This window comes from Eurypyga helias, unplaced genomic scaffold (assembly GCF_000690775.1).
Source record: "Eurypyga helias isolate BGI_N326 unplaced genomic scaffold, ASM69077v1 scaffold40065, whole genome shotgun sequence".
Taxonomy (NCBI): Eukaryota; Metazoa; Chordata; class Aves; order Eurypygiformes; family Eurypygidae; genus Eurypyga; species Eurypyga helias.
This window is the reverse complement of record NW_010251647.1, coordinates 5276-19461: the sequence shown is the minus strand read 5'-3', so window position 1 is coordinate 19461 and position 14186 is coordinate 5276. Positions and strand designations below refer to the sequence as shown.

The 14186-nt window shown below is 45.1% G+C and overlaps 1 protein-coding gene across 1 annotated transcript in view; it reads right to left on the bottom strand.

Moving 5' to 3' along the window:
- Positions 1-3125: 3125 nt before the first annotated feature.
- LOC104509977 (suppressor of tumorigenicity 7 protein-like) overlaps positions 3126-14186 on the bottom strand; it is a gene marked incomplete at both ends in the record, with an annotated part of 15601 nt that continues 4540 nt past the window's right edge. Inside the window, 8 exons of the mRNA XM_010152092.1 lie at positions 3126-3294; positions 6033-6125; positions 6270-6420; positions 9464-9566; positions 10179-10251; positions 11894-12008; positions 12635-12732; positions 13249-13403. Of these exons, the coding sequence (XP_010150394.1) occupies positions 3126-3294; positions 6033-6125; positions 6270-6420; positions 9464-9566; positions 10179-10251; positions 11894-12008; positions 12635-12732; positions 13249-13403 (957 nt within the window). The remainder of the gene's footprint in view (positions 3295-6032; positions 6126-6269; positions 6421-9463; positions 9567-10178; positions 10252-11893; positions 12009-12634; positions 12733-13248; positions 13404-14186) is intronic.

Genomic DNA, 14186 nt, shown 5'->3' with positions numbered 1-14186 from the left:
AACCTAAACCATTCCGTGATTCTAAGACACCATGAAAATCCCTTTGGCGCCTGGTCCCAGGGCCAGGGAGTGCGGAGGCAGGACTGCCTCCCATTCCAGAGGGAGCCGACCCGCAGCCGGTGCCAGTGCTCAAGTCTCTGTTGATGGTGCATTACGCTGTATACATTGGAACTAGCAAATGCTTCATTGTGATTTTTGGCCACTTGGAATATTTTTAGCAATTTGCCAAGGTTTACCCTGTGATTTATTATGGAGGAAACAAACTCAAGCACTAACAAATGAAAATATGTAAACTCTGACTTTTCAAGTCAATAGAAAGGTATTCAACTTTGTAAGCCCCTTCGGAGGCAGGCAGCTGGCTGTGGATTCGATTGCTGGAAAGAACAGTTTGATTAAGAAGCAACTGAAATGTAACCTAAGTGGTCACATTCAAGTCACTTTGAGATTTACAGTGAAAAAGTCCACATGCACGAGACTTTCCAGTTGTCATTCCCAAAACTGTGTTGTAGATTCGTTGGAAATTCAACGATTTATTGGAGATCTATTTTGTATCACTTTTTTCACTAAGGCCAAAGCACTCCCGGCGTCTATCATCTAGAACTTTATCATCTCAAATTATTGTATTTAGAATCATAGAATGGTTTGGGTTGGAAGGGACCTTAAAGATCATCTAGTTCCAACCCCCCTGCCATGGGCAGGGACACCTTCCACTAGACCAGGCTGCTCAAAGCCACATCCAGCCTGGCCTTGAAGACATCCAGGGATGGGGCATCCACAACATCTCTGGGCAACCTGTCCCAGTGCCTCACCACCCTCTCTGTGAAGAATTTCTTCCTGATATCTAATCTAAACCTCCCTGATTTCTTAAGTTAAAGCCCAGTATCGTGAAAAAAATACTTGAAATAATACAGAGGAAAATAATTTTCATTTAGGACGCTTAAAGCACCGGAATTACCTGCAGATGTAACACTAGATACAGCAAATAACAGTTGTTTTACTACAGCGTTGTTGGGTGGAGAGGTGGGCAAGGTAAGCTTCCATGCTCAGTATGAAAACCCAGCTGGATGCTACAGCCACAAACCTCCAGAACAGCAGAGAGAAAGCTTTATGAAGTGTTAGCAGCCCTCTCAGCATCATCTGTGGTTAAAACACGGAAGCAATCCACAAATAAAATCGGAAGTGTTCGTTTGATATTGAATATCATTTTTTCTTTCATGTTTTCTGAACGGTTCTGCAAACATCAGGAGTGGGATCAAGAGTAAAATAATCTATAATTAAATAAGAAAGGATATTCGCCATTAGAGTACGACTGAGAGTTAAAATATCAATTCTACCTAACCCAGCAGAATACTAGAAGATGCTATTCCCTTCTCAGGGTCAATCTCAAGAGATTAACACCAATTCACTTCTTGTCTGTGCATCTCGTTGCCACTTTTGCCAGTATCGAGCTAGCGCAGTGAGTGGCAAGAACCCCTCTGTGCCTGCCACCACTGCCACTTGGCTGGTGGCATGATGTGGCGACACGCTCGCTTCTCCATCATCTTTTCAGCTGAACAGCCACTCTCTGTCCTTCCCGTTAGAAAATAAGTGACACAAACACACTGCCCAATGACCAAACCCTGGGGGTTTCTCCCCCACAGGTGGACGTGCCGCTTGGACATTCAAAATGCCATTGTGCAAAGCCAACTCGCCCGTACAAAGTCTTTTTTTTTTTTTTGGTTCAAGAAACCCAGCAGAGAACTTCACCGAGCAATTCTTTGTTAGCATAACATTTGACCTTGTATCTCTTTGGAAATCATACAACTTTGCTAATGCAGTCCTTACAGAATTAATCAAGCAGATAGTTAGACCCTAGTTACGACGAACCCAGCCAATTATGAGCAGCACTGAAATTTGTCACTGGCGTGTCCAACTACATTTTCCAACATAAAGATCAACAGAACTGTGGAAACGAGGCCCCACTCTCAGACCTGCACGACTCGGACACCGCAGACCGGCATCGCTAGCAAAGCCTAGGCTTTCAGGAACAGAACAAGCCTTACCTCCCGCGTCTCCATTACCCGCTGCGTGCAAACCGCAGGGCAGCACCGCACCTTTCACCCTCCACTTTGAGTAGTAAAGCCAGACTAAACGATGCACTGGGAGGTCAGAGCTCTTTATTTGCTCTGCTACACGAGATCCATGGTTCAGTAAAGGCCAAGCACACTGCATGGCTCGGTTTGAGGAGTGGCAGGGGGTTCAGAAGCTGCCTATGCAGTTTCTCCCTCTGTTGAAATAAGACAGCACAACTTCCAGAGCCCACGGAAAGATGGCAAGGGTACAGCCAGCAGCCATGTGAACAGATAAGCAAGGAAAAGAAACTCCAGGAGAGCAGGGAAGAGGGAGGGAGAAAGGAGATGGGCACAGAAGGCACCTGCAGTGCAAATGGCTCAGCAGCAGCGTAACTTGGCAGTGCTGGGTTAGCAGTCGGAATTGATGATCTTGAAGGTCTTTTCCATTACACGACTCTACGATTCTCTATTTCGGTGTTTTTAAAGCAGCACAGACTGGAAATGTATCTAGCTAACAGCCTGACTGCCACTGTCAGGTCCAATTTCTATCCTTGAGCAGCGTGCTGGCTCTGCCGCGACACAGGTACTCAAGTGACAGAACACGTTCTCCACCTAGTAAACTGGGAGCAGATGAGATACAAACCCTACTGACTAGGGTTCCCAAACTGACCTAGTTCCCAAAAGGTGACAGCTAACCACCTTCTGACCCTGGCTTGGACGTTAACAGTCACTTTACCTCTGTTCTCATCCGTTCCATTCACACCACGCTACACTACTGGTTTCTAAACCTGGTTTTCCTACAGTCCAGCATGCCTCTCACTGCTCAAAACCTTCACTCAACAAACTTATTTCCTGAGGCTCTCGCACTGCAGGCCTTCCACTTCTACGAAAATAAAATCCACACCCACCCTGTGACAAAGTTTCTCTGGTGCTGAAACGCTGCTCTCAGCAGGGGAGTGCAAGTTAAGCCGTGGCATGCTACGTAAAATACTTCATGCTCCACAAGCATGAGACTGACCAGAGCCTATGGCACCATGGATCTCAGAACTCAGAAAGATCCCAGAAGTCACCTACACAAGCCCCCTGATCGAGACGATACTCACAGCTTTAGCAAAAATGACCATCAGCTCGGGGAACTGGTGCGTGAGGAGGGCAAGCATTGCCGAGAAGGAGCACAGGCCTGCTGTGAAATGGATGAAAAAGGGAAGTTCCTTCTGTGGGTAAACGGAGACTTCGTGAAACGCTGGAAGGAAAAAAGGAAGAATATTGACGCTTGTATTGAGGGGAGTTTTCCCAATTATTTACACAGCCTTGTAACTCGGTTCCGGACTTTCAGAAGGAGTAAGTGTGGAGTCAGGACTACTGCGCTGCACGTTAGGTCCCAGTACTTAACCTTCTCAACAATTTCTCCTCTACACTAAATGCTTGTCTTCGTTGTTAATACTCATGACATCCTTCTCTCCCCAACCTTCTTTTTCACCTGCATGAGCTTTATTTTCAAAGAATTTCATCAGGCTTAGTTTGGCACTTACTCTTTTAAGAGGACAGAGGAAAGAACCATAAAATTCACAAGCTGTCAAGGTTACCTAGACCAACTCAAACAACTCAGGTGTTTTCAACCCTCCGAAGCATTAAACCTGTTACCTGAAGAGAACAGCACATCTCCCTGTCCTGTAAGCAGCTCAGCGAGCACTAAACAACCACCACGTCATATGCACGTGCAAGGCAGCTCCTTAAAACCCTCTGCAAAGATGTCTGGTGGGTAGGCTACAGTAAATGTTTTCAGAGCAGCTGACAGAGCAGACCTCAAAGAAAACAGCACCAGGACTAGGTTATAAATTCTGGACATAGCAGCTCCTTGCAATTTCCAATCTATGGTAACAGAATCCAAAGAAGGCGATTAGGCAGGCTAAGGGCTGGCATATGGAGCTTTCAGCACTCAAGGTACTACTGCTGCTTACTGGCTGCGGACCTGTTTGGTGAAACTGCAATTACTTACTGGCTCTGAAGACCTGCAGCTCTGACTTTTATCCAATGATAAAGTGTTTTTAGATGAAGAAAAATACAGTTTCTATAGACATAAGTAATTATGAAAGGGCTGTGCACTTCTTGACAAGCCTTTTACAAAGCCTAACAAAAGCCTCAAAATACAAATAAGCCTTTTCATAAAGCAAGAAAATAAATTGTATTCCTTGTTAAACTGAAGACTGAGGAGGAAAAAGAGACTTTACCCTCCCAGTCCCTGTTTCTGAGTGCTGGCACTTGCAAGCTCCATCACAAGAACGAGCCCAGCAGACGCGGCTTGTGCTGTTGCAACTCATTAATGGCAAAGCGCTTGGGGTTGGTTTTGCCTTTAAGTACAGCATTTTGGAGCACAACTGAGCAGAACACTTGGAGTTCCGTGCCTAATGCCCATCAGAGATGCTGCACGTTATCCCTGAGGATTATCAGCTCACCTCCTCAACGTGCAAGCGGCCCTGCTAGGCCGTGAGATTCCGCGGGAGTAACACACTCCACTGAGCACCAAAGCAACCACTTGCCTACGACGGGAGGCTGTTACGCTCTCGTGCCATGTACAAACTCACCTGACTTTTAAAGCATGGAGCCATGTAATTTAGGAAAGGTACCAACGTACGTTAGGGACGTTTAAAAAAAAAAAAAAGGATTCCTTTGGCACTGGTGTGCCCTACACTGGGAAATTAAAATGAAACCCAAAGTGGATCAGGACAACTAAAGACACATTCACGGCCGTTTGAGATTTGTTACTAGTCAGACCAACACAGGATTTCTGAATCATTAATTTGGTCAACATTATTTTAAATAGATAAATTTAAAACTAATAAGTGTCAAGATTTCTCAAGGAAATACCGCAATAAAAGTGTTAAGATGATTTTATTTATGGGTAGTTTTATATTTAAAAGGTGGCAGGACTGCGTGAGTGATCGTGTTGAAATATGTGCATGTGTTGGTGTTTAATTATGCTGGGAAGCCTACAATTTAGGGTTAGTCGCTAACCAAGGAATTCCTTGTGCAATATCCTGCATAAGTGAGAAATGAGTAATTTAAAGCAGTCTGGGGGCAAATTTAAATTACACATTTTAAATATAACTTCAGGCTTTTAAATAGAAACGCGTACGTGTAGTTTTCCGTCCCGCAGCTGTGGTCTCGGTGGGTCTGCTGGTGCTTTTGCAGTAGCCCTTTCCAGTCTCGCGGGACTTGCGTTTCTTCGTGATGTAGAAGCTCACCCCCGGAGGAATTCTATTAGCATGTACAATTAACAGCCCAATTCTAATCTAAATTAATGCTGTTTTCCTAAACACGAGGCGCACGGGCCCTAACGATTCAGTTTGTTGCCTTGCCTAAAGAAGAAAACACACAGGCTCATCACTGCATAAAGTAATCTTGAAGTAACAGGCAGCTGGAGACTTGCTTCTCAGTGCCAAGCATTAGCGTAAATCCATAAAGATGTCCCCGTGGATCTCAAGTCCCAGGAGTTGTACTGTGCAGACACTATCTCCCAATGACTCGGTGACAGGAAGCAGTACATCACCTGTGCAGCAACAGGCTCTCTGTAAGATCACAGAGAGGTTCTGCTCGATACCCGGATGCAGGACTGGAACCACGCTTTGCTCCTTGCAGAGAGGAACCGGCTCCTCTACAACAGCCGTCAAATCCATAACTTTTAACAAGTATTTAAAGAACTGGTCCATGTCCTTGTTCTCAGAGTTGGCCAAACTCAGTCTGAACGTCCTACAAGCAGACCATCTCCGAAGGGTTTCCGTTACTCCGGAATCGAGCTGACATTTACCACACACACGCCAAGTGCTTGGGGATCGCTGGGGAGGGGCATCAACAAAGAGCCAAATCCCCTTCACGGGAAGCTCAAGCTAAAATATCACAGTAAGGCAAATACAGAATGCCACAAACCGAGCGTGTCCTTAGCTTGTGGTGTATTATCATGACTGCTTAGAAACCACTTACTTGGCAGCAGTTCTCTGTCAGCTGTTTCTGTGCAGCTCGGATACGGATAGAAAAGATGACCTTTCTCTAACGGGTACGGGATCATCCTAAATGCTGAAAAAGAGAGGGAGTGCCGTTAGATCTGCATCTAAACCGAGCGACCAGCTTTGCACAGAGAGAGCCAATCGTGCCTGCGGTGAACAAAGGCAGAGATCAGTCTACTGTACAGAAAAAGATAAAACCAGGAGGGATACTTACTGCCTTCCCATGTACAGTGCAGCAGATTTAGAGCCCCTTCTATCCTCTTCCAGTGCTGGAGGTGGAAAAAGGCATATGCTACTGCCTCACTGTCCCCTCGCTTCAGAATATGCTCAGGAGGTAGCACTAAGCTTTTCATTTCTAGTAAATACTGAAAGTAAAAGTGGAAAGCACACTGGGTTAGATGGAATATTCCCAGATCTTTAACTGTGAAGCACAAATGATCACTTGAGGCCTAGCTGAGCTTATCACACGGGGGCCAACTTCTACCTACTGAAGACACGGCCCAATCCTGACCCTGTACATACAGCCTGCGCTCGCGTGGGCAGCGAGAAGCAGCACCACGCGCACGAGACTCAAACCCGGGGTTTCACACACAAAATACGTGGCAACACACGAGCATCTTTCCGTAAGGGAAAATGAACCCACATTCTCGTGGAACGCTGCAGGTACGGCACCAAGGAGCTACGTGTTCAGGCTCCTGAAACACCCACCGCGGTAGTTTCGCTCACGTAATCGCCGACGGTTTCAGTGCAGGAGGCTGGGGGCTTGTTAGCTCCCAAGGACAAGTAGCGAACCAGAGCGTCGGTTTGCTAACCAACGGAAGACTAATAAACCCAACCCAGGAAAGCCTTGGTTTGATGTGGTTTTGCTGTACTACCACAGAGCATCTCCGATTTCAGATTTTTTCAGTCTCAGCCTTCTCCCTACATCAGCAGAATCTCTGATGCACCAAGAGTCAAGCAACACAAGGATCAATGGTTTTCCATTTCCCTCCAAACACAGGACATGCAATTTTGTTTCCTGGTGGTACATTAAAAAAAACCACACAGGTATTCATCTGAACTTTGCTTTTCCAAACAGCTGAGTAATATTTACAAGAATGAAACGATGGTTTCAGGCCCAGAATTTACCTGTGAGTGGTCCTCTCCGAGCACCTAGTGTCTCAGTCAATAACAGCCAAAGTTAATCCACATCTTTGATCAGCGTAGCCGGCAATTCCTTTGACTTGTCTCCCAAAGTGTAAGAATGCAGCTAACTCACCGATTTATTTCAGCAGATGCCACAAACTATGAGATTATTTACTAATCCAGTTTGAGGACTTAACTTTTCCCATTCAGATTCTTGAAGGAATGTAGGAGGGGTTGTGCCCCAGCCAAATAAAGCACATTTACTGCCTGGCTAGGTTCTTCTCTTAGTGCCTTGGGCCTACACTCCAGAGGGTAATATTCCTGCTAATCCCCCCTAATCCTCATTTACTTTTCTTTTTTTTTCTTTTTTTTTTTTTTTTTTTAAAACACAGAAAAGGATCACTCACACGGGGCGGCTGTGGGAAAACGGGCTCGAATATCTGACCCCTGACCTGCCTCCTCGTGCTCTCCGCAGCACCCACTTCTCCATTGTGCTAACCGCGCCAGGAGCGAGGGAATATAAACGCGGCAGCGGTGCCGAAGCCCGGCTGCCAGCACTGCCGCAACATGCCACGGCGGAGCTGTGCGCTCCGGCTGTCACTGCGCCCGTGCTACCGCCCAACGGAGAAATCCCACAGGCTGGTAGGGTTTCATGTCCGTGTTCAGCCACGGGATGGGCAAGGTAGTGGTACTGAAAGCACCTTGGGGGTTGCAGATTTTAAGAAGTCCTTCTACACAATAAAAATGTGTCAGATATTCAGAAGATGACTGGAAAAGACTGTTTCAGACATTACCAAAACGCACTTGCAGAGCTCTAATTTGAAACGGCTCGAGTATCAGTCTCCTAGCACCGTAAAACACCTTCCTAACTTCCCAAAAACCCAGCCTTGTAAAAGCATAACCCAAAACAAAGGGAAACCACCATTACTTTATCTGCCTTATGCAAAACGAAGGCATGTGCAAAGACAACGCTTTGATCAGACGCGAGGACAGAGGGATTTCTACTTTACATCCTCATTTAATTTTAGTCCACGGGACAGAACAGGCTGAAAATCCAAAACTCAGGTTTTTTTCCCCACTAGTCCAGTGTAACCCATCGGCAAGTGACTTGTTTGCTTCGGCTATGAACGTTTCAGAGCTCTAGAGAGCCAGCACCAATGAAATTCTGCCCTGCCATCTAATAAATCGGGTTTTTTCAAGGCACTCTTTTAATTAAAAAACCCAGAATGACGACTACGCAGTCAGAAGAGCAGATCAAACTGCTGAACACAGAATCAGTTTCCGTGACTGTCTGCAGAACTACAGACCACGTTTTGCTAGCAGCCCGTTTGAAATGGTATCGAACTTCTTTAAAAAGGTATCCGAGGCTCCTGAAACAACTGGAGGACATACAAAATAAAAGAACTTTTAGATAATGATAATGCGTTATAATCTTCTTCCCCTGAAGGCAGAGGCTAAAGCAAAAGCTGTCTGAGACTGTCTGAAATGAACTTGCTCCGCTCTTGATCAGTCATGCAAACAAGCAGCAATTTCTCCCAGCAATTAGCTTTCTCGGTGCACATTCTATTAGATTGGACAGGCAGACAGAATAGAGCGGCGGGATAATTCGAGCCTTCACAGCAATAGTCACTGGGACTCCATCATCATTTGCAGGGGATTAGGGCCGCGACTCAGCCAACCCCTCTGCTGTCAAGGTTTCAAACTGAACGCATCACCAGTACAGTAAAAAGCAACCCAAGATGTTATTTCCACCCAGCGCTTAGGGGAACCCGTATCTTGGCCACTTCCCGTAATGCCAGCCTGTAGTAATACCGACCCTTGACCTTCTTTACGCGTGGATGAAGAAAACAAGCGACTGCAGCTTTCTAGAGCCACGCTTGGAAGCGCAGCAGGAAAAAGTATTTTGGAGTGCTACGAGTGGCTATGGTTTGCAGAACTTAATTAGGCTTCAGGGATTTCAAATATCCAAATTTATATTTATTAATGCCTACCCTCACCCACTAAAGGGCCCGCAGTGCTACCCTACTGGGCTTTCCAATGAGTCACACAACTCTGAGAGTAAATTTTTTTGCAAAGACCCCTGTTTGATTGTCACCTACTGCAAACAACTAACCCTGGTCCCCAAACATTTACGATACAAACACGTGTGTGTGCGAGAACTCCACGGCTGGAGTTCTCAAGAAAACAGGGGGCTGGAAGGGCTCCAGCACCAAGATGATAACGTACGTGACTTTTTTCAGAAGAAAATAAAAAGTGATCCAACAGGAAATAAAATACTCTCACCTTTGGAACATGAGGGTTAAATTCCACAGCCCGGTGAATTGCTTCCACAGCATTAATTTCTGCTGTACTGAGCCCTCTTTTGGAGGCAGTTTCTGGGGAGAACCTGAAGGGAAAACCCCATGTTGAACAGAAGGAGTAAATAATAAATGCCATTTATTTGCATTGTAAGCTTGGAGTTCATTAAAAATTGGCTGATTTATCAAGAAAAATAAGCAAACCCTTCTAGGAGACAAATGTTAATTTAGGTATCTTGACTGTGACCCATGCCCAGAAGACAGAGTTGTGTTTAACCGAGTGCCCAGCCTCTCACACGACTGTCACAGCAGCACCCACTGGGAGCTGCAGCCAGAATCAGCTCTGCAAACAGTCCAGAACAAATGGGAACCACTATCCTCCCCATCCACAAACCAAAGGACTGCTGAACATCACCAGCAAGATGCTGGGAACAAAACTCAGACAAAACCATGTGTGTACATGGGCTCTTCAAAAACACAGTAGTATGTTTTTCACCTGTAGTAACCTTATGGATGCTTAAAAGAAGCTTTAAATTAATAGAACTACGCTCACACACACATATATATGTGTATATCAATACACCTAACTTGCTCTTCGAAATGAAACTGCTACGTATCGGATTTAGACCTTTTTAATTTGTATTTTACAGCACAACCCAAGATCAGCAACAAACCACTGCTCCACAGATGTGCTCGCTTACCTTTCTGAAACAGCTCTGGCTTTTAACAGGGCTGCTGTGTAGCAAATTGCTGCTGATTTTGGAAGACTGATATCTATGATAAAATGAAATAATTAAGCTGTAAGAGTCGAAGGCAAGACAAACATTTTAAACCCACCACCTCTGAGCTTAAAGATTTTTACTGGGGTACAGCAGACAATGAATGGAACATCTGGAACATTTCAGCGATGATGAGGAACTCTGAGTTTCTTTGCAGTCTTCCTTCTGGTCCCCAGTCATTATTTTTTCCTGTATTAACCCACAATGGTTTAAAATAAGCTTCTACTCTTTACCTGATTTTGCAACTGTACATTAACACAGGGTTTTACACAATACTGAGAGAGACTGACTAGAAGCTGACCAAAAAAAAATGACGTTACAGACAGGTAGATAATTCAGTGAAAATACAGTTTCCATTCTTTCCCAGTTCCGTGGGGAAAGATTCTTTCAGTTGTAGGTTTTTGTAGAATATCTGAGGCCAAGTCTGAGCTGACAATTACAGATTAGGTGGTTAGCACTCCACAGCACAAGTTTACTTTAAAAGCAGACAAAGTCTGGGGTCTAATTCCCAAGTACCACGTTGTGTATAGTCAGATGGCTCTTGCTTTTTTTGTAAATCCCATCCTGCGCTTGTCCATCACTTACTAAAGTCTGGCTGTCGTGACAAGCAAAACACAGAGGGGCTGCAGAGTTTGAAGCTCGTACTCATTTTTCCAGATGCTTAGAAAAAAAAAAAAGCAAATCAGCAACCCTTTCTTAAGAAAGGGTCACAATTCCCAGTGTTTACCATGAAGAGGCACCAGGAAAAGAGCAGATGGGTTTGTTAAGTTAATGAGAATCCACAGAGAACATCGTGGATGGTCAAGCAAGGGGAGCAGCTGCCAGAGCAGCACAGAATTTGGGCAGCATCATCATACTTCCGACCCCCTGAAGCAATGAAGAGCAGATACAGGAGAGAACACACCCATTTCTCAAGGGCAGGGAATGACTGCCACAAAACACTGCTTCGTTCGGAAGGGGACTTAAGGGGCAGCTTTGCCAGCAGCACGTTGTACACTAGTGATGTGGGCATTATCTGGGTGGCAAAACTCTGAGGACAGTAAGAAAGTAAGTATACATGTTATTAATCTCTGTTGAGACTTGCTCAACACCTGAAACGTGTTGAGATGGAAAGTGAAAGCAAACTACTGCCAGTTAATGGACCAAAGCTTGTGTACCACTAACCCCTGGCAAGCAGCGTGCCTGCACATTGCTGATCTCCGGGGAAACACCTCAGTATCAGTCACAATGCCCAGCCTGGAAGATGACAGAAGGAAAAACTACATTTTCCAGCTTATTTACATCAGTTGCCTGGGGACTATGTGCCGACTGAAAAAGTGATGAATGCAGGCATAACCAGGGATGTAGGGGAGCGTAAAAAAATTAAAATAACCCTTGAATTGAAGTAGTGAGCGCCAAGATTTCTTTACAGATTAGAAATAAACTAAAACCATAAAAGGTAATTAGTATGCAATTTAGCTTGCCTCAATCTGACCTCACCATTCAAAAGAAAAAGCTTGATTTGCACCCTGGAAGCGCCTATTTGCTGCTGATGAAGGGAATGAGCCGAGTGGCTGAGGCGACGGGTAGCCACCTGCTTTTGGAAGGCACCACCTCTGACCCGGAAACACTCGCCGTTCCCAACAGCCACCCCTTACCATCATACTTGGCTAAAACTGCCTGGGCATCTGCGTAGGCCTGTAACTCCAGCAGTGCCTCCAGGAGGTTTTCATGGATGTTCAGCATGCTGAGAAGTGGAAACTCTTTCATCAGCTGAAATCAGCGAAGAGAAATAAATTAAGCCGGTGGAGGACTGCACTTGAATCCCTGAAATACAAAATCTAATTTAATAATTTACATAATTTAAGCTTTTTCAATGCTCTGTTCTTTCAGAGTGTTAGAAACTGGCACGTAAACAGCATGAAAATAACCACACCACTTCTCACATCTCACATTGTTCCCATATTCACCAGCGGAAAACAAGCCCATGGAAGTGCACAGCGCGCTCTCCGCACGAATCCGCGCAACTCCCACAGCGAGTTGCTTGGGTCAGTAATATTTTCCTATGAAAAAGGAACTTATGATACATCTCAGGCTGAGAAAGTGAAAGAAAAACCATGAAGTATAAAGTCAGCTGTTTGGACAGGTCGGTCACAGAGTCAAGCATGAAGCAAACTGGGTAACAGAACTGTGAGCATATGACATCATATAACAAAAATTTAAAACCTACGTGTAGGAAGCAAAAAGCTGTTCCAAAAAAAAAAATCGTGAATCACGATTGCAAATCTCATTGGAAAATAATTCAATTAGATTAATTATGATGCCTAGAGAGGAAGTTAAACCATCAGGTTGGGCAATGTGACTGAAAACAAGCTGCTCGCTTTTTTGTTTTTACTTACATCTCTCATCATCTTTACCGCTTCTCGTATCCTCCCCAGCTTTCTTGCACACATCGCCAGTCTCCTTTTCACATACACCAACACATTGGTGTCTCTTCCTGATTAGAGAAAAACAATTAGCCAACCAGTTTCCTTCCCTCTCTCTCAAAACAAACAAAAGGGCCCACACCAAAAACCCCACAAACTCTTCCCTAACCACATGTGAAAACACAAGGTGATCACTGCAGCTGCCCCAGCCCAGGCCCATCGACCCAAACCCAGCAAATTTCAACAAGGTTAAATGACGAAAGAGTTTGGGTTTTTTTTTTTTTTGCAAAAGGTTGGGTGGAACTAAAGAAGGTGCTGCTGACACACGAACTGCTTTACCAGTCTGCTCTACCCATCCAACTTTTCAAGACAACAACGGAACGAGCCTTGGCGAGACAACCCACGATGAACACGCAGCATAACCTCCTCAGATACCCCACAGATCCCAGCACACCACGCATAAGCACGGCTAAACCAGTAGGAACTGCCTCCCTGAACTGGGAATCAAACTAGAACCACTCATTGTAACTTCAGTTTTCCATTTCTGCTTACACAAACCCAGGAGTCTGAGACTCAGAAGTCCTTACTCAGCTGCGCTTCGTGCTGGGGACTTTGGGAATGGCAGTTCTGAGACTTCCTGTAGATCATTTCTCCCGCTTTCAGAGCCTGCTTGAAATACTTCTCAGCATCTACAATAGTCGTGGCTTCTTCCTCAGCCAGGAGGACATATGCTGTGGCACAACTGTAATATGGGAAACACACACTCATTATCCTGAAGGACAAAGTTTAGTATTTTTGAGTTAAAAGCATTAGATATGGGCATTTTGCACTCATGTTCAATATCTAAGCACTGCCGATATCAAAGTACCAAAATACTGAGCTGAGTTCAAATGGCAAGTGTCAGGAAAACAGAAACCTTCCCGTTTTACAGAAAACCCCACCACTGGAGAAAGACCAAAAGACAGAATTGTACCAGCAAGGCAAATTATTTCCCTTGAAATATAAAAAACGCTCTGACAATTGTCTGGAGGGCTTTTGTGTTTGGTTTGCTTTGCTGCTTTCAAAGCAGGAAGGAGACATCTCACAAGGAAACGAGACTACGTAACAAAACGGATCACAGAAGCGCATGGAAATCTTTGGTTTGTGCTATGAGTGTTTCTAAATCCCTTCAGGATAGGCGCCTGTGAAGGCCAAGTGCAGTACTACCACAGCACCATCCCCCAAACATCTACGATCTCAGAGGCCATTCAGACTGTTCCACAGCCACAAGAGTTCCCACCTGTTACTGCTAAAGACTTAAAAAAAACCTTTCCCGAGAAAAAGGGAGGACAGAAGTTACTTTTTCCAGTATCTGAAGGGGCTACAAGAAAGCTGGGGTGGGGGGACTTTTCCCAAGGGCAGGGACAAGGGGTAACGGGTTTAAACGGAAAGAGGGAGATTGAGATGGGACATCAGGAAGGAATTCTTCCCGCAGAGGGTGGGGAGGCCCTGGGACAGGTTGCCCCGAGAAGCTGTGGATGGACCA